This window comes from Salmo salar, chromosome ssa15 (genome assembly GCF_905237065.1).
Source record: "Salmo salar chromosome ssa15, Ssal_v3.1, whole genome shotgun sequence".
Taxonomy (NCBI): domain Eukaryota; kingdom Metazoa; phylum Chordata; class Actinopteri; order Salmoniformes; family Salmonidae; genus Salmo; species Salmo salar.
Window position 1 is genome coordinate 101081467 of NC_059456.1, and position 25669 is coordinate 101107135.

The 25669-nt window shown below is 45.5% G+C and overlaps 1 protein-coding gene across 3 annotated transcripts in view; it reads left to right on the top strand.

Annotated features, from left to right (window-relative positions):
- Positions 1 to 23038, top strand: part of LOC106572836 (SRSF protein kinase 1) — a 33938-nt gene extending 10900 nt beyond the window's left edge. The window contains exons 4-15 of one of the 3 annotated variants that reach the window (XM_014147360.2): positions 569 to 677; positions 869 to 956; positions 1105 to 1299; positions 1928 to 2093; positions 2239 to 2264; positions 2352 to 2592; positions 2916 to 3791; positions 7907 to 8007; positions 8334 to 8441; positions 10982 to 11051; positions 20833 to 20925; positions 21287 to 23038. In XM_014147360.2, the coding sequence (XP_014002835.2) occupies positions 569 to 677; positions 869 to 956; positions 1105 to 1299; positions 1928 to 2093; positions 2239 to 2264; positions 2352 to 2592; positions 2916 to 3791; positions 7907 to 8007; positions 8334 to 8441; positions 10982 to 11051; positions 20833 to 20925; positions 21287 to 21474 (2261 nt within the window). In that variant the 3' untranslated portion in view covers positions 21475 to 23038. Of the gene's footprint in view, positions 1 to 568; positions 678 to 868; positions 957 to 1104; positions 1300 to 1927; positions 2094 to 2238; positions 2265 to 2351; positions 2593 to 2915; positions 3792 to 7906; positions 8008 to 8333; positions 8442 to 8911; positions 9022 to 10406; positions 11052 to 20832; positions 20926 to 21286 lie in introns of those variants that run through there. The other 2 variants (XM_045696438.1, XR_006759358.1) reach the window with 2 other exon arrangements.
- The last annotated feature ends 2631 nt before the right edge of the window (positions 23039 to 25669 follow it).

The following is a 25669-nucleotide window of genomic DNA, read 5'->3' on the forward strand; positions in this document are numbered from 1 at the left end:
TGGGGACAATAAAAGGCCCCACTAAAATGTGAAGTTTTCTCACGTGACACAATGCCACAGATGTCTCAGGTTTTGAGGGAGTGTGCAGTTGGCATGCTGACTGCAGGAATGTCCACCAGAGATGTAGATTTCTCTACCATAAGCCGCCTTAAACATCATTTTAGAGAATTTGGCAGTATGTCCAACCGGCCTCACAACGGACAGCTGATGAAACTGAGGAGTATTTCTGTCTGTAATAAAGCTATTTTTGTGGGGGAAAAACATATTCTGATTGGCTGGGTCTGGCTCCCCAGTGGGTGGGTCTGGATCCTTAGTGGGTGGGCCTATTGCCACCCATGGCTGCACCCCTGCCCATTCATGTGAAATCCATAGATTAGGGCTTAATTTATTTTAATTGACTGATTTTCCTTACATGTACTGTAACTCAGTAAAATCGTTGAAATTGTTGCATGTTAATATTTTTGTTCTCTGTGTGTGTGTGTGTGTGTGTGTTGTGTCCTAATAACAAAATAATGAATGTTGAACTTGCTTGTCTTCTGTCACCAATCTCCCTCTCCTGTGTGTCTAGGTGGCTACCACCATGTAAAGATAGGAGACCTGTTCAATGGGAGGTACCATGTGATCAGGAAGCTAGGCTGGGGACACTTCTCCACTGTGTGGCTGGCCTGGGACATACAGTAAGATCTTCTTCTCTGTTTCTCTGTCAATTAACACACATGTAACGGTGGATGTTTTCTTTTGAGCACATTTTGAAATGGCACTGTATTGGCTCATAGGTATTGGACTATATAAGGAATAGGGTGCATTTGGGACCGAGAGACTAGACTGTCTTCTGTGTCAGCTTGACTGACTTCAGTCTGTGTTGTAGGGTGAAGCGGTTTGTGGCTATGAAGGTTGTGAAGAGTGCAGAGCATTACACCGAGACAGCCGTGGATGAGATCAAACTCCTCAGATCTGTGAGTACTAACTTCACTCATTTATACCCAATATGACATCAGTCTGACGTTTTCATCTGTAAAATGCCTCCTTTGTTCTCCTCCTTTATTTTCCTTTCAGACACATTTTGTTTTGATAAGTTCTGGTTTTCCTGGCTTTGCTTTGTAGGTGAGAAACACGGACCCTGACGATCCCAAGAGGGAGATGGTGGTTCAGCTACTGGATGACTTCAAGATCTCCGGCATCAATGGGACTCATGTGTGCATGGTGTTTGAGGTGCTGGGGCACCACCTACTGAAGTGGATCATCAAGTCCAACTACCAGGGCCTTCCTCTGCCCTGCGTCAAGACCATCATACGCCAGGTAGCTGGTACCAAGAGCATCACGTGACGGGTAGCTGGTACCAAGAGCATCACGCGACGGGTAGCTGGTACCAAGAGCATCACGCGACGGGTAGCTGGTACCAAGAGCATCACGTGACGGGTAGCTGGTACCAAGAGCATCACGTGACGGGTAGCTGGTGCCAAGAGCATCACGTGACGGGTAGCTGGTGCCAAGAGCATCACGTGACGGGTAGCTGGTGCCAAGAGCATCACGTGACGGGTAGCTGGTGCCAAGAGCATCACGTGACGGGTAGCTGGTGCCAAGAGCATCACGTGACGGGTAGCTGGTGCCAAGAGCATCACGTGACGGGTAGCTGGTGCCAAGAGCATCACGTGACGGGTAGCTGGTACCTTGGCTACCCTAATCTCAGAATCCAGAACCAAATATTGCGTGTGCTACCTAGCTGCTACTCGATTTCACATTTATTTAAACAATATGTGATGAGAGACATGTTTCTCCCATAAGTGTTTGTGTATGTTTGAAGGTTTTACTTGCCGTATCTGTGATATGTGGTTGTTTTATCTACCTTAATTTAATGCAGTGAAAGTAAATCACGCTGGATAAGAGCGTCTGCTAAATGACTAAAATGTAATGTAACGTTATCCAGGTACTCCAAGGCCTGGACTACCTTCACACCAAGTGTGAGATCATCCACACTGACATCAAGCCAGAGAACATCCTGTTGACGGTGAATGAGCCCTATGTGAGGAGGCTGGCCGCGGAGGCTACAGAGTGGCAGAAAGCAGGGGCTCCCCCTCCCTCAGGGTCCGCAGGTAGGGGCTATACACACAGTACAGACTGAGTACTGTGATGCAGTGCCCTACTTCCACTTTATTGGGTGGCCCTGCTTTTTCTGGGTTTTGGCACACGGTTATTATTGTTTTTGTATTCTTACTTGGTTCTATCGTCTCTTTTCAGTCAGCACAGCGCCAGCTCCAAAAGCGGTAAGTTGCCTCTGCTTGAGGTTTGTTTGTTGTTGTTACTAAACCCTGTTGTGTTCTGTCTGGCTCACTGTTCCTCTTCTTCTTCAGGTGGCCAAAATGTCCAAGAACAAGAAGAAGAAGTTAAAGAAGAAGCAGAAGCGTCAGGCGGAGCTATTGGAGAAGTGCATTCTGGATCTGGAGGAGATGGAGAAGGCTCCGGGGAGGGGAGAGGAGGAGGATGAAGATGAAGAAGACCTGGAGTCTCCAGTCTCTTCCAAACAGCAGCGGACATATTGTGCTCCTCTCAGACAGGTTTCCTTACAGGAGATAGCCAGCCAAGACAGAACCGGTGAGTGTCTGGAATTCAACTCATTACAACGTTATTGTCCCTCAAGGGGAAGTTGGCTAGATTAGTCTCTTTCAATCATGGGCCTGGAGATTCACACTGGGTTGTACGGGCTTTTTTTTCTCAGCACTGATGCACCTGACTCAACTAATCTATTAATTATCAAGCCCTTGATTAGTTGAATTAGCTGGGCTGGGACAAAAACCTGCACACCCAGTGGGTCTCCAAGACCAGGATGAAGAACAACCCAGAATCAGACTAATTGGAAGGGAACTACTAGTCCAACCTCCACTAAATCTAATGATGTTCTTTTCTTGTTTACCCAGCGTACATTGCGGGTGCGGAGGTGACGCGCTTCGTACCAGAAAGCATAATAACTGAGGTAGAGGTGAACTTTAATGGCCTTCATCCTGAGGAAGAGGAAGATAAAACAAAGGAGTGGAAGGAGGAAGACCATCACAACGGTAACACAGACCCAGCTGAGGATCACTGTCTTCTTCAGGAGTCAAACCCACAGGAGTCAATGTTATCCAACCCACAGGAGTCAATGTTATCCAACCCACAGGAGTCAATGTTATCCAACCCACAGGAGTCAATGTTATCCAACCCACAGGAGTCAATGTTATCCAACCCACAGGAGTCAATGTTATCCAACCCACAGGAGTCAATGTTGTCCAACCCACAGGAGTCAATGTTGTCCAACCCACAGGAGTCAATGTTGTCCAACCCACAGGAGTCAATGTTGTCCAACCCACAGGAGTCAATGTTGTCCAACCCACAGGAGTCAATGTTGTCCAACCCACAGGAGTTAAAAAAGGTGTCAAATGGTCAGGAGTCTCCACCCGTGTGTAACGGCCTGGTGTCCCCAGAAACAGAGGAGCCTAAGACCCCAGAGAGTGAGGAGGGGAGTGCAGCTCTACCCAGGAAGGTGACTGAGATAAGGAGAGAAGCATCTGAGATGGAGTCAACAAGCTTCAGGGTCCGGGAGGAGGAGAAGGAGGAGGAGGAGCTGTCACCGGAGGAGGAGGAACAGGAGAAGAAGAATCAGGACAGGGATCAGGAGGAAGTCACAGAGGAGGCGCAGGATAGGAGTTGGGAGGAGGAGGAGCAGAACAGGAGTCATGGGGAGGAGGAGGAAGAGGAGGCCACAGAGATGCTGGATAACATCCAGTATGGAGGAGAACAGGAGAGTCTGAAGGATGGTGAGTGGACCATCATGATGTTCAGAACATTACGCTGCTATGCATGGTGGAGCACGTTTGTTCCTAAGCTGAAAAAAATGTAGAAGCACAATGAAAAATATTTACATTTACATTTACATTTAAGTCATTTAGCAGACGCTCTTATCCAGAGCGACTTACAAAATGGTGCATTCACCTTATGATATCCAGTGGAACAACCACTTTACAATAGTGCATCTAAATCTTTTAAGGGGGGGGGGGGGGTTAGAAGGATTACTTTATCCTATCCTAGGTATTCCTTAAAGAGGTGGGGTTTCAGGTGTCTCCGGAAGGTGGTGATTGACTCCGCTGTCCTGGCGTCGTGAGGGAGCTTGTTCCACCATTGGGGTGCCAGAGCAGCGAACAGTTTTGACTGGGCTGAGCGGGAACTGTGCTTCCTCAGAGGTAGGGGGGCCAGCAGGCCAGTGGTGGATGAACGCAGTGCCCTTGTTTGGGTGTAGGGCCTGATCAGAGCCTGAAGGTATGGAGGTGCCGTTCCCTTCACAGCTCCGTAGGCAATCACCATGGTCTTGTAGCGGATGCGAGCTTTAACTGGAAGCCAGTGGAGAGAGCGGAGGAGCGGGGTGACGTGAGAGAACTTGGGAAGGTTGAACACCAGACGGGCTGCGGCGTTCTGGATGAGTTGTAGGGGTTTAATGGCACAGGCAGGGAGCCCAGCCAACAGCGAGTTGCAGTAATCCAGACGGGAGATGACAAGTGCCTGGATTAGGACCTGCGCCGCTTCCTGTGTGAGGCAGGGTCGTACTCTGCGAATGTTGTAGAGCATGAACCTACAGGATCGGGTCACCGCCTTGATGTTAGTGGAGAACGACAGGGTGTTGTCCAGGATCACGCCAAGGTTCTTAGCACTCTGGGAGGAGGACACAAGGGAGTTGTCAACCGTGATGGCGAGATCATGGAACGGGCAGTCCTTCCCCGGGAGGAAGAGCAGCTCCGTCTTGCCGAGGTTCAGCTTGAGCTGGTGATCCGTCATCCACACTGATATGTCTGACAGACATGCAGAGATGCGATTCACAGCCTGGTTATCAGAAGGGGGGAAAGGAGAAGATTAATTGTGTGTCGTCTGCATAGCAATGATAGGAGAGACCATGTGAGGATATGACAGAGCCAAGTGACTTGGTGTATAGCGAGAATAGGAGAGGGCCTAGAACAGAGCCCTGGGGGACACCAGTGGTGAGAGCGCATGGTGCGGAGACAGATTCTCGCCACGCCACCTGGTAGGAGCGACCTGTCAGGTAGGACGCAATCCAAGCGTGGGCCGCGCCGGAGATGCCCAACTCGGAGAGGGTGGAGAGGAGGATCTGATGGTTCACAGTATCAAAGGCAGCAGATAGGTCTAGAAGGATGAGAGCAGAGGAGAGAGAGTTAGCTTTAGCAGTGCGGAGAGCCTCCGTGACACAGAGAAGAGCAGTCTCAGTTGAATGCCCAGTCTTGAAACCTGACTGATTAGGATCAAGAAGGTTATTCTGAGAGAGATAGCAGGAGAGCTGGCCAAGGACGGCACGTTCAAGAGTTTTGGAGAGAAAAGAAAGAAGGGATACTGGTCTGTAGTTGTTGACATCGGAGGGATCGAGTGTAGGTTTTTTCAGAAGGGGTGCAACTCTCGCTCTCTTGAAGACGGAAGGGACGTAGCCAGCGGTCAAGGATGAGTTGATGAGCGAGGTGAGGAAGGGGAGAAGGTCTCCGGAAATGGTCTGGAGAAGAGAGGAGGGGATAGGGTCAAGTGGGCAGGTTGTTGGGCGGCCGGCCGTCACAAGACGCGAGATTTCATCTGGAGAGAGAGGGGAGAAAGAGGTCAAAGCACAGGGTAGGGCAGTGTGAGCAGGACCAGCGGTGTCGTTTGACTTAGCAAACGAGGATCGGATATCGTCAACCTTCTTTTCAAAATGGTTGACGAAGTCATCCGCAGAGAGGGAGGAGGGGGGGAGGGGAAGGAGGATTCAGGAGGGAGGAGAAGGTAGCAAAGAGCTTCCTAGGGTTAGAGGCAGATGCTTGGAATTTAGAGTGGTAGAAAGTGGCTTTAGCAGCAGAGACAGAAGAGGAGAATGTAGAGAGGAGTGAGTGAAAGGATGCCAGGTCCGCAGGGGAGGCGAGTTTTCCTCCATTTCCGCTCGGCTGCCCGGAGCCTTGTTCTGTGAGCTCGTAGTGAGTCGTCGAGCCACGGAGCAGGAGGGGAGGACCGAGCCGGCCTGGAGGATAGGGGACAGAGAAAATCAAAGGATGCAGAAAGGGAGGAGAGGAGGGTTGAGGAGGCAGAATCAGGAGATAGGTTGGAGAAGGTTTGAGCAGAGGGAAGAGATGATAGGATGGAAGAGGAGAGAGTAGCGGGAGAGAGAGAGCGAAGGTTGGGACGGCGCAATACCATCCGAGTAGGGGCAGAGTGAGAAGTGTTGGATGAGAGCAAGAGGGAAAAGGATACAAGGTAGTGGTCGGAGATTTGGAGGGGAGTTGCAATGAGATTAGTGGAAGAACAGCATCTAGTAAAGATGAGGTCAAGCGTATTGCCTGCCTTGTGAGTAGGGGGGAAGGTGAGAGGGTGAGGTCAAAAGAGGAGAGGAGTGGAAAGAAAGAGGCAGAGAGGAATGAGTCAAAGGTAGACGTGGGGAGGTTAAAGTCACCCAGAACTGTGAGAGGTGAGCCATCCTCAGGAAAGGAACTTATCAAGGCGTCAAGCTCATTGATGAACTCTCCAAGGGAACCTGGAGGGCGATAAATGATAAGGATGTTAAGCTTGAAAGGGCTGGTAACTGTGACAGCATGGAATTCAAATGAGGAGATAGACAGATGGGTCAGGGGAGAAAGAGAGAATGTCCACTTGGGAGAGATGAGGATTCCAGTGCCACCACCTCGCTGGCTCGATGCTCTAGGGGTATGCGAAAACGTGGGCAGACGAAGAGAGAGCAGTAGGAGTAGCAGTGTTATCTGTGGTAATCCATGTTTCCGTCAGCGCCAGGAAGTCTATGGACTGGAGGGTAGCATAGGCTGAGATGAACTCAGCCTTGTTGGCTGCAGACCGGCAGTTCCAGAGGCTGCCGGAGACCTGGAACTCCACGTGGGTCGTGCGCGCTGGGACCACCAGGTTAGAGTGGCAGCGGCCACGCGGTGTGAAGCGTTTGTATGGCCTGTGCAGAGAGGAGAGAACAGGGATAGACAGACACATAGTTGACAAGCTACAGAAGTGTTGTTTCTTGTATTATTGTCTCCTGTGTCTTTAGAGAACTGTTTCACTTTGATATCCTTTTTCTTCTGTCCTGATTTTCACTTTCTTTTCTTCTGTTAACTAGATATTCTTTGTTGTTCTTCGTTAGCTAGCTAGCTTCTTCCAAAAGAGTCCCTAGCAACTGCTTAGCAACTGGTAAACAATTCAGCTTGCTAAGATAACTACAATTTTATGAAAAATAGTTATTTTTCAAAAGCCTATCTTCTTTGTTTGTTGCTTGTTTTTTCTCCTATTCCGTCTTGCAGTTTTCTTTTGCTTTTTTCCGATCTACTTCACTCTAAAAACCATGTAAATTTCAATATTTGTAGGAGCTCATTTTTCAGCTGCTGCTGCTCAAATTGGAGTTCCGGAACTTATTTGATGTAACAACGTTTTCTTTGTAGTAACTGTAAGAACGACGTTCATGAATCTGCTCTGTATTTTCCATGGCACCCAAGGGCTGCTCTACATTGCAGGGCTGCTCTACATTGCAGGGCCGCTCTACATTGCAGGGCCGCTCTACATTGCAGGGCCGCTCTACATTGCAGGGCCGCTCTACATTGTGCTCCTAAATAAAATGTCACGGCGTTCAGCAAAATATTGAAGTAAAATGGTCTCAATTTTAGAGCACCTGCTATGTGGTGGAGCTGTCTACATGGCTATATGTTTATGTCTAGCGATACAACCAGGAGGTTAGTTATGATTGAACAAAGTGATCTCATCTGAGTTTTAAGTACAGTAGTTTGTGTTCCTCCTTTATTTTACTCAGGTCAGTGTTGAAATGGCTGGTTGTCTTCCTCTCCATCTGCCTTTCCCTTCCTCTCTCTCTCCCTCCACCTTCCCCTTGCTCTCTCTCTCGCGCTTTCTGGGGATGCAGCCAAACTAGCAGCGGGAAACCTCCTGGTCAACCCCCTGGAGCCACTTAATGCAGGCAGACTGAAGGTCAAGATAGCAGACCTGGGGAACGCCTGCTGGGTGGTGAGTATCTGTGCAGATCACCCAAGGGATTTCATGCTGAAGTCTACCAGGCATTGATGTTGCCTGCCTGCTTAGTTGAGCTTGTCTGGTGCAATGGAAAATGGCCAACCTCCAGATAGACTCACTGAAATGCTCGCTCTTAGACCCTGATCTGAGTAGAAACAGTAGTTAGTAGTCCCGTTGACTTCCTGTCTCTCTCTATTTGAACTGATCTGAGTAGAAACAGTAGTTAGTAGTCCCGTTGACTTCCTGTCTCTCTCTATTTGAACTGATCTGAATAGAAACAGTAGTTAGTGGTCCCGTTGACCTGTGTCTCTCCTCCGCAGCACAAGCACTTTACAGAAGACATCCAGACGAGACAGTACCGTTCTCTAGAGGTGCTTATTGGGTCTGGCTACAGCACACCAGCTGACATATGGAGTACAGCCTGCATGGTAAGACTGGACAACAACCACTTACACACTTTACATGCATATATACTGAACAAAATATAAACGCAACATGTAAAATGTTGGTCCAATGTTTCATGAACTGAAATAAAAGATCATAGAAATTGCCATTAGCACAAAAAAAACGTATTTCTCTCAAATGTCGTGCATAAATTAGTTTACATCCCTGTTAGTGAGCATTTCTTCTTTGCAATAGATAATCCATCCACCTGACAGGTGTAGCATATCAAGAAGCTGATTAAACAGCATGATCAATACACAGATGCACCTTGTGCTGGGGGCAATAAAAGTTCACTCTAAAATGTGCAGTTTTGTCACACGACAATGCCACAGATGTCTCAAGTTTTAAGGGAGCGTGCAATTGGCATACTGACTGCAAGAGTGTCCACCAGAGATGTTGCCAGAAAATTGAATGTTAATTTCTCTACCATAAACTGCCTCCAATGTTGTTGTAGAGAATTTGGCAGTACGTCCAACTGGCCTCACAACCACAGACCATGTGTAACCACGCCAGCCCAGGACCCCCGGCTTCTTCACCTGTGGGATCGTCTGAAGGAGTATTTCTGTCTGTAATAAACCCCTTTTGTGTGGAAAAACTCTGATTTGCTGGGCCAGGCTCCCCAGTGGGTGGGCCTATGCCCTCTGTCGTAGCATTTGCTCTCATTAAATGTGAAGACTGTATATTATCAGATCGTATATTATCAAATCAATTCTCTGTGTAATTATTCAGAATTTCAAAGAATCACAGAATAGTCCATTAACTAGGAAGTTGGGGCACCACAGAAATTTTTTCGTTTCAATTTCCCTGACTATAACTTGATTAGTCTTCTGTTAATGTATTACCTCATCAGTCTAATATCTGCTCGAACCCTAACATAGATCATGAATCAGCAATATACAAATTGGATTAATTATTTATTTACAAACTAGCTTAATAATCACACAGAATTACATGAACATACACACAATAGGTCATACGTGGTTACTAACATGATATAAATAAAAAGTCCCTAGTGGACGAAACCCAATATGACGCTTGGTAGACAAAGGAAAGGGGTGGGGACAGCTCAAGAGCGGGGAACTCAGAGCTGATAACTAAACTCATAGAAATTACTAATACTTTGAACATGAACAACCGCTCATTCGAAAAGAAATTGCAATTGACATATTTACGAGTGTGTGCCTTTGCTGTCCCCTCTCTGCGATTGCTGGTCTCTCTCTGCGATTGCTGGTCTATCTGCTGGATAGTCAGTTGACAGAAATCTCTGGTTTGTCCACCAGCGATCAAAGTCTGTAAGTTGTTATAATGGATACTTCAGAGTACCATTCGGAAATGTTCGAAGGATTGTTCTGTTAAAATAGATGCTTCCGCGGTTGTCGGTGTTCTCGCCCTAGACTTACGCATATTTTCAGCTGCAGACTGGTAAAGGTTACGGTCTAGGATTTACTTCTTGGGTAGTGATCGATAGTTTGAGTTTAGCCATTTCTACGTAGGGACCCTGTCCCGGTGTCATCTTCACTCTAGTTTGTAGATTTCTTAACCATTCGTGACGTCTGGCTTACCGTGGGTCTCTTTGGTATAAAATGTAAATTTTGTCATGAGTGGTTTTATACACTTCTGGGAAAAGGGGCGGTTCATGACGCCAAGGTAATGTCTGTGCGGGTGTGGCCACTGACTTGGTTAAGGCTTCATATGGAACACATTTTCCTAATTTCGAAGGTTAACATCACATCTTTTCACAAATAGTTTCATATGTAATCATATTCATTTCACAACATTTAGAGGTAAACCCCATAATTGAGACGTGTACACAACCAAAGACACAGTAATGTCACCAAACTCGACATGACTGTCCTTTAAGTGTCCACGGACCATTTCAACTGCTTGGAATACAGAAATACTGTTCAATTATTCCAAATTTGATGTCCAAGTGTTTCTTTGTTCCACAGTTTACATTCCAATCTCGAACACTACAGAGCATAGGGACAGCGTATTTTACGACCGCCATAAAGCAGCCCCCTCTCCCTCTGCGGGCGCTGTGGAGCGGACCCGCTGCAACCTGATCCTTCAGATCTTCACAGGAGAGTTATGACGCCTCCCAGGTCCACCCATGGCTGCGCCTCTGCCCAGTCATGTGAAATCCATAGATTAGGGCCTAATGAATTTATTTAAATTGACTGATTTCCCTATATGAACTGTAACTCAGTAAAATCTCTGAAATTGTTGTTTTATATTTTTGTTGTGTGTGTGAAAGTAGAAGAGGTTAATTTAGTCATTTCTGGAAATTAGGTAGTCTTAGATGGATCACTAAGTTAAGGACTAGAATTCCCTTTTTTACTAGCCAAGTAAATTTCCCAACTTGGGGATAATAAAGGATATTTTACTTTACGGGAAGAGGAATGTCTGTACAGGAAGTAGATAATATTTAGAATGGCTGACTGTCTTTCTCCCTACAGTAGAGCGTCTGTTTCCTGTCTGTGTTTGTTGCTATTTATGTTTATAGTTTGTTTACTTGTCTCTGCAGGCGTTTGAGCTGGCCACTGGGGACTACTTGTTTGAGCCCCATTCCGGGGAAGATTACTCCAGGGATGAAGGTAATGATACGTACTCTACTGCTTGATTTGGATCTACGTAGGCTGGTCTTTTCCTGTCTTAGTGTTTCGATGGTTGTCTCTACGCTGTAGCAGTCTGTTTTTGAATGTATGTTGAATGTAGGGCTATATATATTTTATGTTGAAAATGGCAGGTATGTACATATGTTGGAAATTGCTTCAGCTGCCTAATATGCAAGGAAGAGCCATTTTTTGGATTTGTGACATGAACCATTGGCCTACAGTGAAAAGCTTTACCAAAATATGAATGCGTTGTCATTTAATCTCATCACCTTTTGGGTTTTAGTTGGTCCTAAATATGAATGAATGATTTAAAAACCAACAATGACGCTTTTTACAGTAGGCGGTGTGTATTTGATGGTACAATACTGTGCAATGCGTTTGGTACAATATTGTATGATTTTGAATAGTATTCCAGTTGACAATATAAACACCACGGTTTGTGTAACTCCTTTAGTGATATTAGTTGAATAGCCATTTGGGCTCTCAACCCTGTTCTTGGAGTTATGGTCCTGTAGGTTTTCACTCCAACCCTAATCTAACACACCTGATTCTAATAATTAGCTGGGTGATGAGTTGAATCAGGTTAGTTACAACTGGGGTTGGAGTGAGAACCTACAGGAGGATAGCTCTCCAGGAACAGGGTTGGAGTGAAAACCTACAGGAGGATAGCTCTCCAGGAACAGGGTTGGAGAGACTTGGTTTAGCATACATCAGCTAGCCTGGTCCTATTGTGCTTTAGCCAACTATTCCATCATTGTCATGCCATATATTTCCAGAAGAGTTGGCAGTAACAGTTATAGTCAATCTTAAAGGGCCAGTTTCCCAGATATTTTAAGCCTAGTCTTGGACTAAAAACCATGTTCAGTGTAGATCTTCCATTGAAAGTGCTTTTTAGTCTAAGGAAACCTGTTTGGTGTTTATTGGACATTATTGTTATGAGTAAATCTATGATCATGTGATGTTGGGTGCCTACCTGCATTCCTGTGTCTATTTCCCCTATAATAAATTGGAGCCATATTTCTGAAGATGGGGCCCACATATCCCCACCCTTCTCCTACTCATTCCTCATTCACCTCATCCCTACGTTACTCTTCAGCTGTTCTCCACCTCCTTTGCTGCCTTTGTACCATGCTTTGCTCACATCTGCATGTGCAGTTACCTTTTTCAGTTTGTAGCGGCTTGATTGTTTCAGTGGCGTGTTGGCTGAGAAAGCCCCGGGCTACGCTACATCTAACTGGCACGCCTTGCCCTTGTGCAGCCTTATAAGGAGGAATGTCATTTCAGTTTACTATATGATGTCTTCAGGTGCTGTTGACAGCTAGCTGTCTCCTACTGCTCACACCTTGAATCTAAACACTTCCTTATAGATTGGCTGTGTATACTGCCTTGATGAGTTTGTTTCCATTTCTAACAGCTAACCCCAATGAATGACTTCATTACCATTCTCCATCTTATTGGCGTGTCTTACGTGCAACAGAAACCAAGTAACTTCCTCCTGCACCAGACGTTTGTGCTGTCTTGCCCAACTCCTTTGGTCATTGTCACAAGACTTCAGTCCACTGATACAGAGGCTTTCTGCACTAAAAACCTCTTTTCAAACCACTGAAGTTGTTTGGTTGGTAAAGATACTGTGGCTTTCTCTGTAGAATTAGAATCATTCTAGGGTTTTGTCATACATGTGCGTCATTTCATGCCATTACGCCGTCATCTTTATCCATTTGTCTTAATATGCTGCCACTTGGCTCTGTTCTGCTTCTTCACCATCCCCTCTATTTCCCTGTATCCTCTGCTTTCTCTCCTCCACTTTGTCTCCCTCCTCTGTTTCTGCTCTCTCCTTTTTCACTGTTCTATCCCTCTCTCTCTGTGACCTGCCCCGGGCCTCCAGACCACCTAGCTCTGATTATTGAGCTGTTGGGGAAAGTTCCCCGCCACTATGCACTGAGTGGGAAATTCTCACAGGAATACTTCACCAGAAGAGGTATGCTACTGTGTGTCTGTGGCCTGCCCTGGGGGACGTGGGAGGGGTGTAGGGAGGTAATGCAGGCAAGGTCCTCTGACGGCAACAGAAGTCCCACCACCCAATTGCTAACATTCTAATGTCCGGTTGGTACCAACTATAGTAGGGATTGGTTGAAGTTCAATTCAAATCTCCCGACCATCCGATCTAAGCCATTATGACACCAATGTTGATGAACATTTGCTAAGCAACTTGATTGGAGGTAAACAACACACTCCTCGCCTCTCGTCATGAGCTGTCCGGCCGTTAGTGAGAACCACATACCGTATTTTTAACAGGGTCGTTAGCATTAGGAAAAAATGACAATTTCTTGCCCCAACCTAGCATAACATAGCTCAATATCTAGGTGTTGGATAAGGAGGAGACTACAGCATTCAAAAAGTGATCGTTAGACTTGCCACCTTTCGGACTGAAATATGTTTGTAGGGCCAACAGTTTTGATGTATAATGTATCGCTCTCTTGCTACCTTTTTTGTAGAATTTCTGACAATGCTAACATGTTATACCAGTCAGATAAGAGCTAACGTTGGCTAGGTAGCTAACCAACAAGCGAGGAAAGCTAGATATATTTAGCCAAGTAAGGTTTTTCATATAAGGCTAAAGTCATGTCTAAACTGCTAACCTAGACTCTTAGGTGTAATCAGAGCACTAACAAAAATGCACAAATAAGCTAGCTAACGTCCTTGGCTGCTATGCTAGCAAGTTAATGTTGTGTGCTAGCTACAATCAATGATGCGTTGCTTAAGTTTACTACCGAACTAGCTAGCTGAGCCAACGTTACCCCACAAAACTGTACTATAACTCAATTTTGATAATATATGATAGCTACATTCTTCCACAAAACATAGCTAGCTAAATAGGCTCAAAGCAAACGGCAAACTTTGAATGTGTCACAGAGCTAGCTAGCTACCTTAGAATGCATGCAATGGGCATTGCAAAACTAGCTAGGTAGGCTACTCAGTAGAGCAAGCTACAGTAAGACAAGGTAGACCGATTTCAAACAGGACAAACACTGCAGTTAGCTATGCTACATTTCATCGACTTAAGAATAACCAAGACTACAACACACACCATAGCCGAGAAAAATGAGCTATGTTGAACTGCATATAGAAAATGGTTGAACCCCATACGCACCTGTAAACAGAGCCTCGGTTCAGTTGTCCTATTGATGTCCTCCTCCCACTGGACCATCTCTATGGGCTTGTTGATGTCCTCCCACTGGACCATCTCTATGGGCTTGTTGATGTCCTCCCACTGGACCATCTCTATGGGCTTGTTGATGTCCTCCCACTGGACCATCTCTATGGGCTTGTTGATGTCCTCCCACTGGACCATCTCTATGGGCTTGTTGATGTCCTCCCACTGGACCATCTCTGGGCTTGTTGATGTCCTCCCACTGGACCATCTCTATGGGCTTGTTGATGTCCTCCTCCCACTGGACCATCTCTATGGGCTTGTTGATGTCCTCCTCCCACTGGACCATCTCTATGGGCTTGTTGATGTCCTCCTCCCACTGGACCATCTCTATGGGCTCGTTGATGTCCTCCTCCCACTGGACCATCTCTATGGGCTTGTTGATGTCCTCCTCCCACTGGACCATCTCTATGGGCTTGTTGATGTCCTCCTCCCACTGGACCATCTCTATGGGCTTGTTGATGTCCTCCCACTGGACCATCTCTATGGGCTTGTTGATGTCCTCCCACTGGACCATCTCTATGGGCTTGTTGATGTCCTCCTCCCACTGGACCATCTCTATGGGCTCGTTGATGTCCTCCTCCCACTGGACCATCTCTATGGGCTTGTTGATGTCCTCCCACTGGACCATCTCTATGGGCTTGTTGATGTCCTCCTCCCACTGGACCATCTCTATGGGCTTGTTGATGTCCTCCTCCCACTGGACCATCTCTATGGGCTTGTTGATGTCCTCCTCCCACTGGACCATCTCTATGGGCTTGTTGATGTCCTCCCACTGGACCATCTCTATGGGCTCGTTGATGTCCTCCCCACTGGACCATCTCTATGGGCTTGTTGATGTCCTCCTCCCACTGGACCATCTCTATGGGCTTGTTGATGTCCTCCCCACTGGACCATCTCTATGGGCTTGTTGATGTCCTCCTCCCACTGGACCATCTCTATGGGCTTGTTGATGTCCTCCTCCCACTGGACCATCTCTATGGGCTTGTTGATGTCCTCCTCCCACTGGACCATCTCTATGGGCTTGTTGATGTCCTCCTCCCACTGGACCATCTCTATGGGCTTGTTGATGTCTTCCCACTGGACCATCTCTATGGGCTCGTTGATGTCCTCCTCCCACTGGACCATCTCTATGGGCTCGTTGATGTCCTCCCACTGGACCATCTCTATGGGCTTGTTGATGTCCTCCTCCCACTGGACCATATCTATGGGCTTGTTGATGTCCTCCTCCCACTGGACCATCTCTATGGGCTTGTTGATGTCCTCCTCCCACTGGACCATCTCTATGGGCTTGTTGATGTCCTCCTCCCACTGGACCATCTCTATGGGCTTGTTGATGTCCTCCTCCCACTGGACCATCTCTATGGGCTTGTTGATGTCCTCCTCCCACTGGACCATCTCTATGGGCTTGTTGATGTCTTCCCACTGGACCATCTCTATGGGCTTGTTGATGTCCTCCTCCCACTGGACCATCTCTATGGGCTTGTTGATGTCCTCCTCCCACTGGACCATATCTATGGGCTTGTTGATGTCTTCCCACTGGACCATATCTATGGGCTTGTTGATGTCTTCCCACTGGACCATCTCTATGGGCTTGTTGATGTCCTCCCACTGGACCATCTCTATGGGCTTGTTGATGTCCTCCTCCCACTGGACCATCTCTATGGGCTTGTTGATGTCCTCCCACTGGACCATCTCTATGGGCTCGTTGATGTCCTCCTCCCACTGGACCATCTCTATGGGCTTGTTGATGTCCTCCCACTGGACCATCTCTATGGGCTTGTTGATGTCTTCCCACTGGACCATCTCTATGGGCTTGTTGATGTCTTCCCACTGGACCATCTCTATGGGCTTGTTGATGTCCTCCTCCCACTGGACCATCTCTATGGGCTTGTTGATGTCCTCTCCCACTGGACCATCTCTATGGGCTTGTTGATGTCCTCCTCCCACTGGACCATCTCTATGGGCTTGTTGATGTCCTCCCCCACTGGACCATCTCTATGGGCTTGTTGATGTCCTCCCACTGGACCATCTCTATGGGCTTGTTGATGTCCTCCTCACTGGACCATCTCTATGGGCTTGTTGATGTCCTCCCCACTGGACCATCTCTATGGGCTTGTTGATGTCCTCCTCCCACTGGACCATCTCTATGGGCTTGTTGATGTCCTCCCACTGGACCATCTCTATGGGCTCGTTGATGTCCTCCTCCCACTGGACCATCTCTATGGGCTTGTTGATGTCTTCCCACTGGACCATCTCTATGGGCTTGTTGATGTCCTCCTCCCACTGGACCATCTCTATGGGCTTGTTGATGTCCTCCTCCCACTGGACCATCTCTATGGGCTTGTTGATGTCCTCCTCCCACTGGACCATCTCTATGGGCTTGTTGATGTCCTCCTCCCACTGGACCATCTCTATGGGCTTGTTGATGTCCTCCTCCCACTGGACCATCTCTATGGGCTTGTTGATGTCCTCCTCCCACTGGACCATCTCTATGGGCTTGTTGATGTCCTCCTCCCACTGGACCATCTCTATGGGCTTGTTGATGTCCTCCTCCCACTGGACCATCTCTATGGGCTTGTTGATGTCCTCCTCCCACTGGACCATCTCTATGGGCTTGTTGATGTCCTCCTCCCACTGGACCATCTCTATGGGCTTGTTGATGTCCTCCCACTGGACCATCTCTATGGGCTTGTTGATGTCCTCCTCCCACTGGACCATCTCTATGGGCTTGTTGATGTCCTCCTCCCACTGGACCATATCTATGGGCTTGTTGATGTCCTCCTCCCACTGGACCATCTCTATGGGCTTGTTGATGTCCTCCTCCCACTGGACCATCTCTATGGGCTTGTTGATGTCCTCCTCCCACTGGACCATCTCTATGGGCTTGTTGATGTCCTCCTCCCACTGGACCATCTCTATGGGCTTGTTGATGTCCTCCCACTGGACCATCTCTATGGGCTTGTTGATGTCCTCCTCCCACTGGACCATCTCTATGGGCTTGTTGATGTCCTCCTCCCACTGGACCATCTCTATGGGCTTGTTGATGTCTCTCCCACTGGACCATCTCTATGGGCTTGTTGATGTCTTCCCACTGGACCATCTCTATGGGCTTGTTGATGTCCTCCCACTGGACCATCTCTATGGGCTCGTTGATGTCCTCCTCCCACTGGACCATCTCTATGGGCTTGTTGATGTCCTCCCACTGGACCATCTCTATGGGCTTGTTGATGTCCTCCTCCCACTGGACCATCTCTATGGGCTTGTTGATGTCCTCCCACTGGACCATCTCTATGGGCTTGTTGATGTCTCTCCCACTGGACCATCTCTATGGGCTTGTTGATGTCTTCCCACTGGACCATCTCTATGGGCTTGTTGATGTCCTCCCACTGGACCATCTCTATGGGCTTGTTGATGTCTTCCTCCCACTGGACCATCTCTATGGGCTTGTTGATGTCCTCCTCCCACTGGACCATCTCTATGGGCTTGTTGATGTCCTCCTCCCACTGGACCATCTCTATGGGCTTGTTGATGTCCTCCCCACTGGACCATCTCTATGGGCTTGTTGATGTCCTCCCACTGGACCATCTCTATGGGCTCGTTGATGTCCTCCTCCCACTGGACCATCTCTATGGGCTCGTTGATGTCCTCATCCCACTGGACCATCTCTATGGGCTCGTTGATGTCCTCCTCCCACTGGACCATCTCTATGGGCTTGTTGATGTCCTCCCACTGGACCATCTCTATGGGCTTGTTGATGTCCTCCTCCCACTGGACCATATCTATGGGCTCGTTGATGTCCTCCTCCCACTGGACCATCTCTATGGGCTTGTTGATGTCCTCCTCCCACTGGACCATCTCTATGGGCTTGTTGATGTCGTCCTCCCACTGGACCATCTCTATGGGCTTGTTGATGTCCTCCTCCCACTGGACCATCTCTATGGGCTTGTTGATGTCCTCCTCCCACTGGACCATCTCTATGGGCTTGTTGATGTCCTCCTCCCACTGGACCATCTCTATGGGCTTGTTGATGTCCTCCTCACACTGGACCATCTCTATGGGCTTGTTGTCCTCCTCCCACTCCACTGTGTGATGTCAGAGTAGACCACCGTTGTCCCGGGGAACATTCAGATGACTACCTCAATCAGCTCACGTCTGACGCAGCAGGGCTGTCCCATTTGTGTGTCCTAAGTCTTTTCCACTGAGGTTTGGACCAAAAATCAACATCCATGGAAGAGATTTCCTTAACACACACCACTTCGATACAGCTAGTTAGGAGAATTTGCTCTCCTAACCTGCTACGAAAAGTCACTTGTATCGAAGTGGCGTGTTTTTAGGGAATATCACACCCGTGGACTTCTACCTCAAGGCCAGTCCGGACTGCACCAAAAAAAGATGTCGGTGTAGGTCCCCGTAATACGAAATAACCATCAACAAGCAAATAACTTTAGGGAGGATCTGGGATTCTCACTTATTCAGTACTTTGAGTCACTTACAGGAACTGGTATGTTCATAATGCAAAGCAGCTGTTGATATTCACCCCCCCCTCCCCTTTTTTTAAAGGGAGAATATCCATATGTTTTGCATAAATGCAAATAGCCATGTCTACGAATCGATAGCCAGGGCCCGGTATAGTGATGGAACTCGAGCGTTTTTAACGATTCAGCATTTCATTAACGGCCGAAGAACTCTCACGCGTTTCCCAAAACACCACGTAAGGAGAAGTTTCAATAAGCACGTCGTTGGAGCATGTCTATACTGGTTTGAAAGAAAGGCAGTGCTGCTCTCGTTTCAGCGTTCTCCTTTCAAATCTTCCCTTAACATTTAGATACTGATCATGGATCAGCTCCGCGTGAGAACATCACTTATGGCAAATATTGAGGCGGCTTATTTTAATGCTTAGGCTATGCACTAAAGCAAATATTTGAGACATTTGTACATATGTTAGGCCTACATATCAAGAAATTGGTGCCAAAAAATTGACAGTTTCCTACAATTAGCAAAATAGAACTTAATTGATTTCAATATAATTTAAATATAGGCCTATGCAAGCTACTGTATTTTAATGCAGTCATCACGGTTTTCATTTGAAGCATCTTTTTACCCTTTGCTTGTTTATAACAATTGCTAAGACAATACAAAAGTTCTCAGGCTCTATAGACCTCTATATGAGGGACTGTATCCAACAGACCACCGCTTGATGTAATGTTGGGCACCTACTGACCAACATTGTTTTATGAAATATATATGTTTCTCAATGACATTGCTAAAATAAAGGTTTAAGGAACTAGCCAGGCACCACATTTAATACAATACAAAACAGCTCACTCAATCAAACATCATGGTTTTGTAAGTATAAAGCAAAGCTTGCTTTCATATAATAAACAAGCTTGAAAAGGTAGTGGAATGGGATCAAATTGTATTTTATTGGTCACATACACGTGATTAGCAGATGTTATTGGTTACATACACGTGATTAGCAGATGTTATTGGTTACATACACGTGATTAGCAGATGTTATTGGTTACATACACGTGATTAGCAGATGTTATTGGTTACATACACGTGATTGGCAGATGTTATTGGTTACATACACGTGATTGGCAGATGTTATTGGTTACATACACGTGATTGGCAGATGTTATTGGTTACATACACGTGATTAGCAGATGTTATTGCGGGTGTAGCAAAATGCTTGATTTAGTGTGGAGGATCCAGTACTTTAACTTCTGTGGTACAAATTACATTATTGTGGGAGCACCTCCTCTAAGAGAATGAATTTGAATCCTAAGCAACCTTTAGGATTCCAACCTAGCCAAACCAAAAAGATTTGACCTGTCAGTCAATCTGCAAATCCGTGACTCAAAACCACCAGATATTTGCAATAAAAACGAATTGTTATAAAACAAAAACAAATGTTAGTTCCAAAAAATGTTTAAAATACACTTTTTAAAATAACTAAATATGTAACAACTTCCAGGCACTCTCTGTCTAGAGTACACTGCTGCCAGGGCGTCATGGCAACTACCTAATTGAATTCAAAATGTTGTCTCAACCGATGGTGGGCACACAACATCCGATAATGTGGAATGTGGTCTAAACTACAACGTATGCGAATAGGAAGAAAATAATTATGGAGTTTACACTTTCTTTAAAAAAGATAATTGACGTTAAAGGTTAAATTAATTTGTAAGCTTTTAAATGATACCTTTTTATCTCTTGAATGTTTTGGCATTGGGGTCCAAAAATACACATTCTGACCACTTCTTTCATAGGCAAACATATTTAAATCTAAACGTATGCTGTCAAAAAATAATTGAATTTGAATTGATTGACCCCTGTACTTAGTTTTCAGTGGGTTGAAAAGGGATTGTACACCACAAAAGTAACGGTGGGTTCTTCTAAGTGCTGTCAGACTGACCCCCTCTCAACCCTCCCTCGCCCCTCCACCCGGGGTGGGCCTGTGACTGGAACACTGTCTGATGAATATGTTGTTGGTGTCGTCCACCCCCCCTCCCCCCCTCTCTTTTCTTACTCTTATTTTGTCAGACCATATTGCATTGATCATTGAGCTGCTGGGGCAAGTCCCACGCAAACTCATAACGGCTGGGAAATATTCCAAGGATTTTTTCACCAAGAAAGGTAAAGTTTTTAAATGAAGACCTGTCACCCCGTTGTTGTAAACGCCAACATTTGTGCCTGTAGTTCATAGTGACGTTTCATTTTTTGCTGGATGTTCCTCTATGCTCAATAGTGTTGTTAAATCACAATCACAGGTTTACTGCTGAATGACAGTCTTACATTTTTATGTGTAGCAAGAGAATAAAGAACGTTTTAATGACAGTCTTGTGTGTTGTGTGTCTGTCATGGTGGTGAGTTTTGTCATGTCCCCCTGTCATGGTGGTGTGATGAGAAACCCTGTCTGACCGACCTACCTGACCCTGCTCTCTTTCTGAGACTGACTGTGCTGTCTCTCTGTGTCTTACCCTGTTCTCTTTCCTAGGTGACCTGAAGCACATCACCAAGCTGAAGCCATGGGGGTTACTAGAGGTGCTACAGGATAAGTATGAGTGGCCTAAAGAGGAGACTGATTGTTTCGCCGACTTCCTCCTCCCCATGCTGGAGCTGGTACCAGAGAAGAGGGCCACGGCCGCAGACTGCCTGCGCCACCCCTGGATCGCCCCCCAGTGACAGCCTCCAGTACTGCAAATCAAAAATACCCTGGTGCCTGTTCAGTAGGCAAACATTGTGGAATGTTGCAGATAACTGTCATGACTAGAGGTGACATGATTCTCTTTTCTACATGTCATAGAGGCATTAATGTTCTACATTAGAGATTTGTATCAGAACATTCCAGAACGTTTTCTCCTGCTGAATGCACCCCCTTCGCCTGGATTGCCCTCCCCAATGGAGCCTTCCAACCACTGCAATGTAAAACCATGTGAAGTTACTGAACCTTCAGCTGTATGGCGTTGAACAGAGCTACGATCATCTGTCAAATAGAACAGGGAATTGGGTCCACTTTATTCATTCAATTTCTATCTTCAATGTCACGTTTTGAATTTTGTCATTTAGCAGGACATGCTTATCCAGAGGGACTAAGTGTCTGCTAAATGAGTGAAAAGTAAAATGAGCCTTTCATTTTCCTAAATACACCCCTGGATGTATTCCCTCTAGGTGTCGTCTCTGGTCACTGCGATGCAAATGAAACCCCTCACAAGAGACTTGTTGCAACAGAGCACTTTCCAATTCAACCATATCTGAGATGACTTATTTATTTCTGTTTTACATTTGTATTCTTACATTGTGTTCTTATTATCATCAAGGAGTGTCTGTAAGCTTTTATTTGTTTCTTTCCTTTGTACTGATTGTGTTTAAATAAGCCAGTAGGCAACATTGGTTGATGGTCATTTTGGCGGTCCAGAATTCTGTGCTCCGTACACTACTCACTTGTATGAAGACTTGTCTTTGTAATTGTTATTGTGACTCTCTCACCACCATCTTGTTTTGTTTTATACCTGCACAAGACCTGGAAAAGATCAAGATCAATGAACTGCCCTTCACTTTTGTAATCCTGTTTCCGTTTAAATAACTTGATACCACTTGTTTTCTTTCCTCTGATAAATGTCATTGATGTCTGTCTGTGTTCAATTTAAGAGTTCTTCTGTGTTACACCTTCACCTGTAAGGCATTTGTTTTCTATTAAGTGTAGTATTAGGAAGTTGCACATAGGGCAGATGAACAGACTCGTAGGTTGCACTCTAGTCTCTTTTCTGACTGAGCTATTTGTTGGTCTTCACCACCCATAAATACAATGGAGGACTGTCTTGCTATTTTTAGATCAGCCAGTAAAAACCATACTATCTGACATTGTTCAGAATCCGTTATAATACTAACTTTGCATATATTCACTTTGAGCCAATGGGAGACTGGTTTTGTGGGTTTAATTAAGTAAGATGTTCATAAGAACACCATCCGAAAGAAGAGAAATTGTGAAAAGATATATAAAATGACGTGTGTGTGTGTGTATATATATATAAATAACTGTACCAAGGAATTTGCCTTTCTGTATATTACAGCCGTGTACAGTTTTTAACAAATCGTAGGGGTGTGGCTGAAATGGCACCCTTTTCCCTATGTAGTGTGCACTACCTATGGAATAGGGTGCCATTTAGGGTGGCCCCTACTATGTCTGGGTAGTATTGTGTCAATAAAGCATATGGAAGGAGTGTGCAAGCTCTTTTGTGTGAACGTCCGTCAGCTGTTAATGTCTGTTATTTGTCCGTAAGATGAGGTGTTCTAATGGTCAGAGTTTTGGAAATTGTGGGAGGGGGAGTCACTGTGAAATGCAAAGCTAATTTTTACACGTCTAAATGATTTCCTCAGGTTCCTCTTAATTTCCATACTGTAGTGATGTCCTAAGTACCGTAATTTCCGGACTATTAAGCGCACCTGAATATAAGCCGCACCCACTGAATTAAAAAATATATATATATTTTGAACATAAATAAGCCGCACATGTCTATAAGCCGCAGGTGCCTACCGGTACATTGAAACAAATTAACTTTACACAGGCTTTAACGAAACACAGCTTGTAACAAAAATAAATAGGCTTTAACGAAACACGGCTTGTAACAAAAATAAATAGGCTTTAACGAAACACGGCTTGTAACAAAACATTTAAAATTTGCAGTAAGCTTTAGTTGTCTTTTTGCACTGAGTCAATTCCTCACGCTGCTGTTTCCAACGTCTTATCATCGACTCATTAAGACCAAGCTCCCGTGCAGCAGCTCTATTTCCTTTTCCAACAGTCAGATCAATCGCCTTCAACTTGAAAGCTGCATCATATGCATTTCTCCGTGTCTTTGCCATGATGAGGATGACAAAATGACTACCGTAATCAGAATGATGGGAAGTTTGAGAGCGCTCAATTTAATCTAAACAGTAAACAAAAAAGTTGTTTGACCTTAACCCGTTCGGCAATTTCATTGGTCTAATGAAAGCTTCATGCTGCCAAAAAACTGAGCACATCACAGAATGTGTTTTTTTGGAGAAAAAAAAATTGAAAGCGGGAAAAATCCATATATTAGCCGTGTTATTGTTTAAGCCGCGAGGTTCAAAGCATGGGAAAAAAGTTGCGGCTTATAGTCCGGAATTTACGGTAAATGTTTTCACCTTTTTGAGTTATTGGGGTCTAGTGGAAGAGAAGGCCATTTTACAGTTGTAGTCGGAAGTTTAATTACACTTAGGTTGGTGTCATTAAAACTCGATTTTCAAACACCACAAATTTCTTGTTAAACTATCGTTTTGGCAAGTCGGTTAGGACATTACTGTGTGCATGACAGAAGTAATTTTTCCAACGATTGTTTACAGATTATTTCACTTATTCACAGTATCACAATTCCAATGGGTCAGAAGTTTACATACACTAAGTTGACTGATAGGCTAATTCTGATAGGCTAATTGACGTCAATTGGAGGTGTACCTGTGGATATATTTCAAGGCCTACCATCAAACTCAGTGCTTCTTTACTTGACATCATGGGAAAATCAAAAGAAATCAGCCAAGACCTCAGAAAAAAAATTGTAGACCTCCACAAGTCTGGTTCATCCTTGGGAGCAATTTCCAAATGCCTGAAGGCACCACGTTCATCTGTACAAACAATAGTACGCAAGTATAAACACCATGGACCACGTAGCCATCATGTCGCTCAGGAAGGAGACGCGTTCTGTCTCCTAGATATTAACGTACTTTGGTGCGAAAAGTGCAAATTAATCCCAGAACAACAGCAAAGGACCTTGTGAAGATGCTGGAGGAAAAAGGTACAAAAGTATCTATATCCACAGTAAAACGAGTCCTGTATCGACATAACCTAAAAGGCCGCTCAGCAAGGAAGAAACCACTGCTCCAAAACCGCCATAAAAAAAGCCAGACTACGGTTTGCACATTGGGACAAAGATTGTACTTTTTGGAGAAATGTCCTCTGGTTAGATTAAACAAAAATAGAACTGTTTGGCCATAAGGACCATCATTATGTTTGGAGGAAAAAGGGGGAGGCTTGCAAGCTGAAGAACACCATCCCAACCGTGAAGCACGGGGGTGGCAGCATCATGTTGTGGGGGTGCCTTGCTGCAGGAGGAACTGGTGCACGTCACAAAATAGATGACATCATGAGGGAGGAAAATGATGTGGATATATTGAAGCAACATCTCAAGACATCAGTCAGAAAGTTAAAGCTTGGTCGCAAATGGGTCTTCCAAATGGACAATGACCCCAAGCATACTTCCAAAGTTGTGGCAAAATGGCTTAAGGACATCAAAGTCAATATTAGAGTGGCCATCACAAAGCCCTGACCTCAATCCTATTGATAATTTGTGGGCAGAACTGAAAAAGTGTGTGTGAGCAAGGAGGCCTACCAACCAGACTCAGTTACACCAGGCCTGTCAGGAGGAATGGGCCAAAATTCATCCAACTTATTGTGGGAAGCTTGTGGAAGGCTACCCAAAACGTTTGACCCAAGTTAAACAATTTAAAGGCAATTTACCTAATTTACCTCAATACTAATTGAGTGTATGTAAACGTCTGACCCACTGGGAATGTGATGAAAGAAATAAAAGCTGAAATAAATCATTCTCTCTACTATTATTCTGACATTTCACATTCTTAAAATAAAGTAGTGATCCTAACTGACCTAAAACAGGGAATTTTTACCAGGATTAAATGTCAGGAATTGTGAAAAACTGAGTTTAAATTTATTTGGCTAAGGTGTATGTAAACTTCCAACTTCAACTGTACATCAAGCTCCATTTCACCCGTCAAGCTCCATTTCACCCGTTAAATTGACATATTTTAAATGTCAATTTAAGACACTATAAAATTGTATACC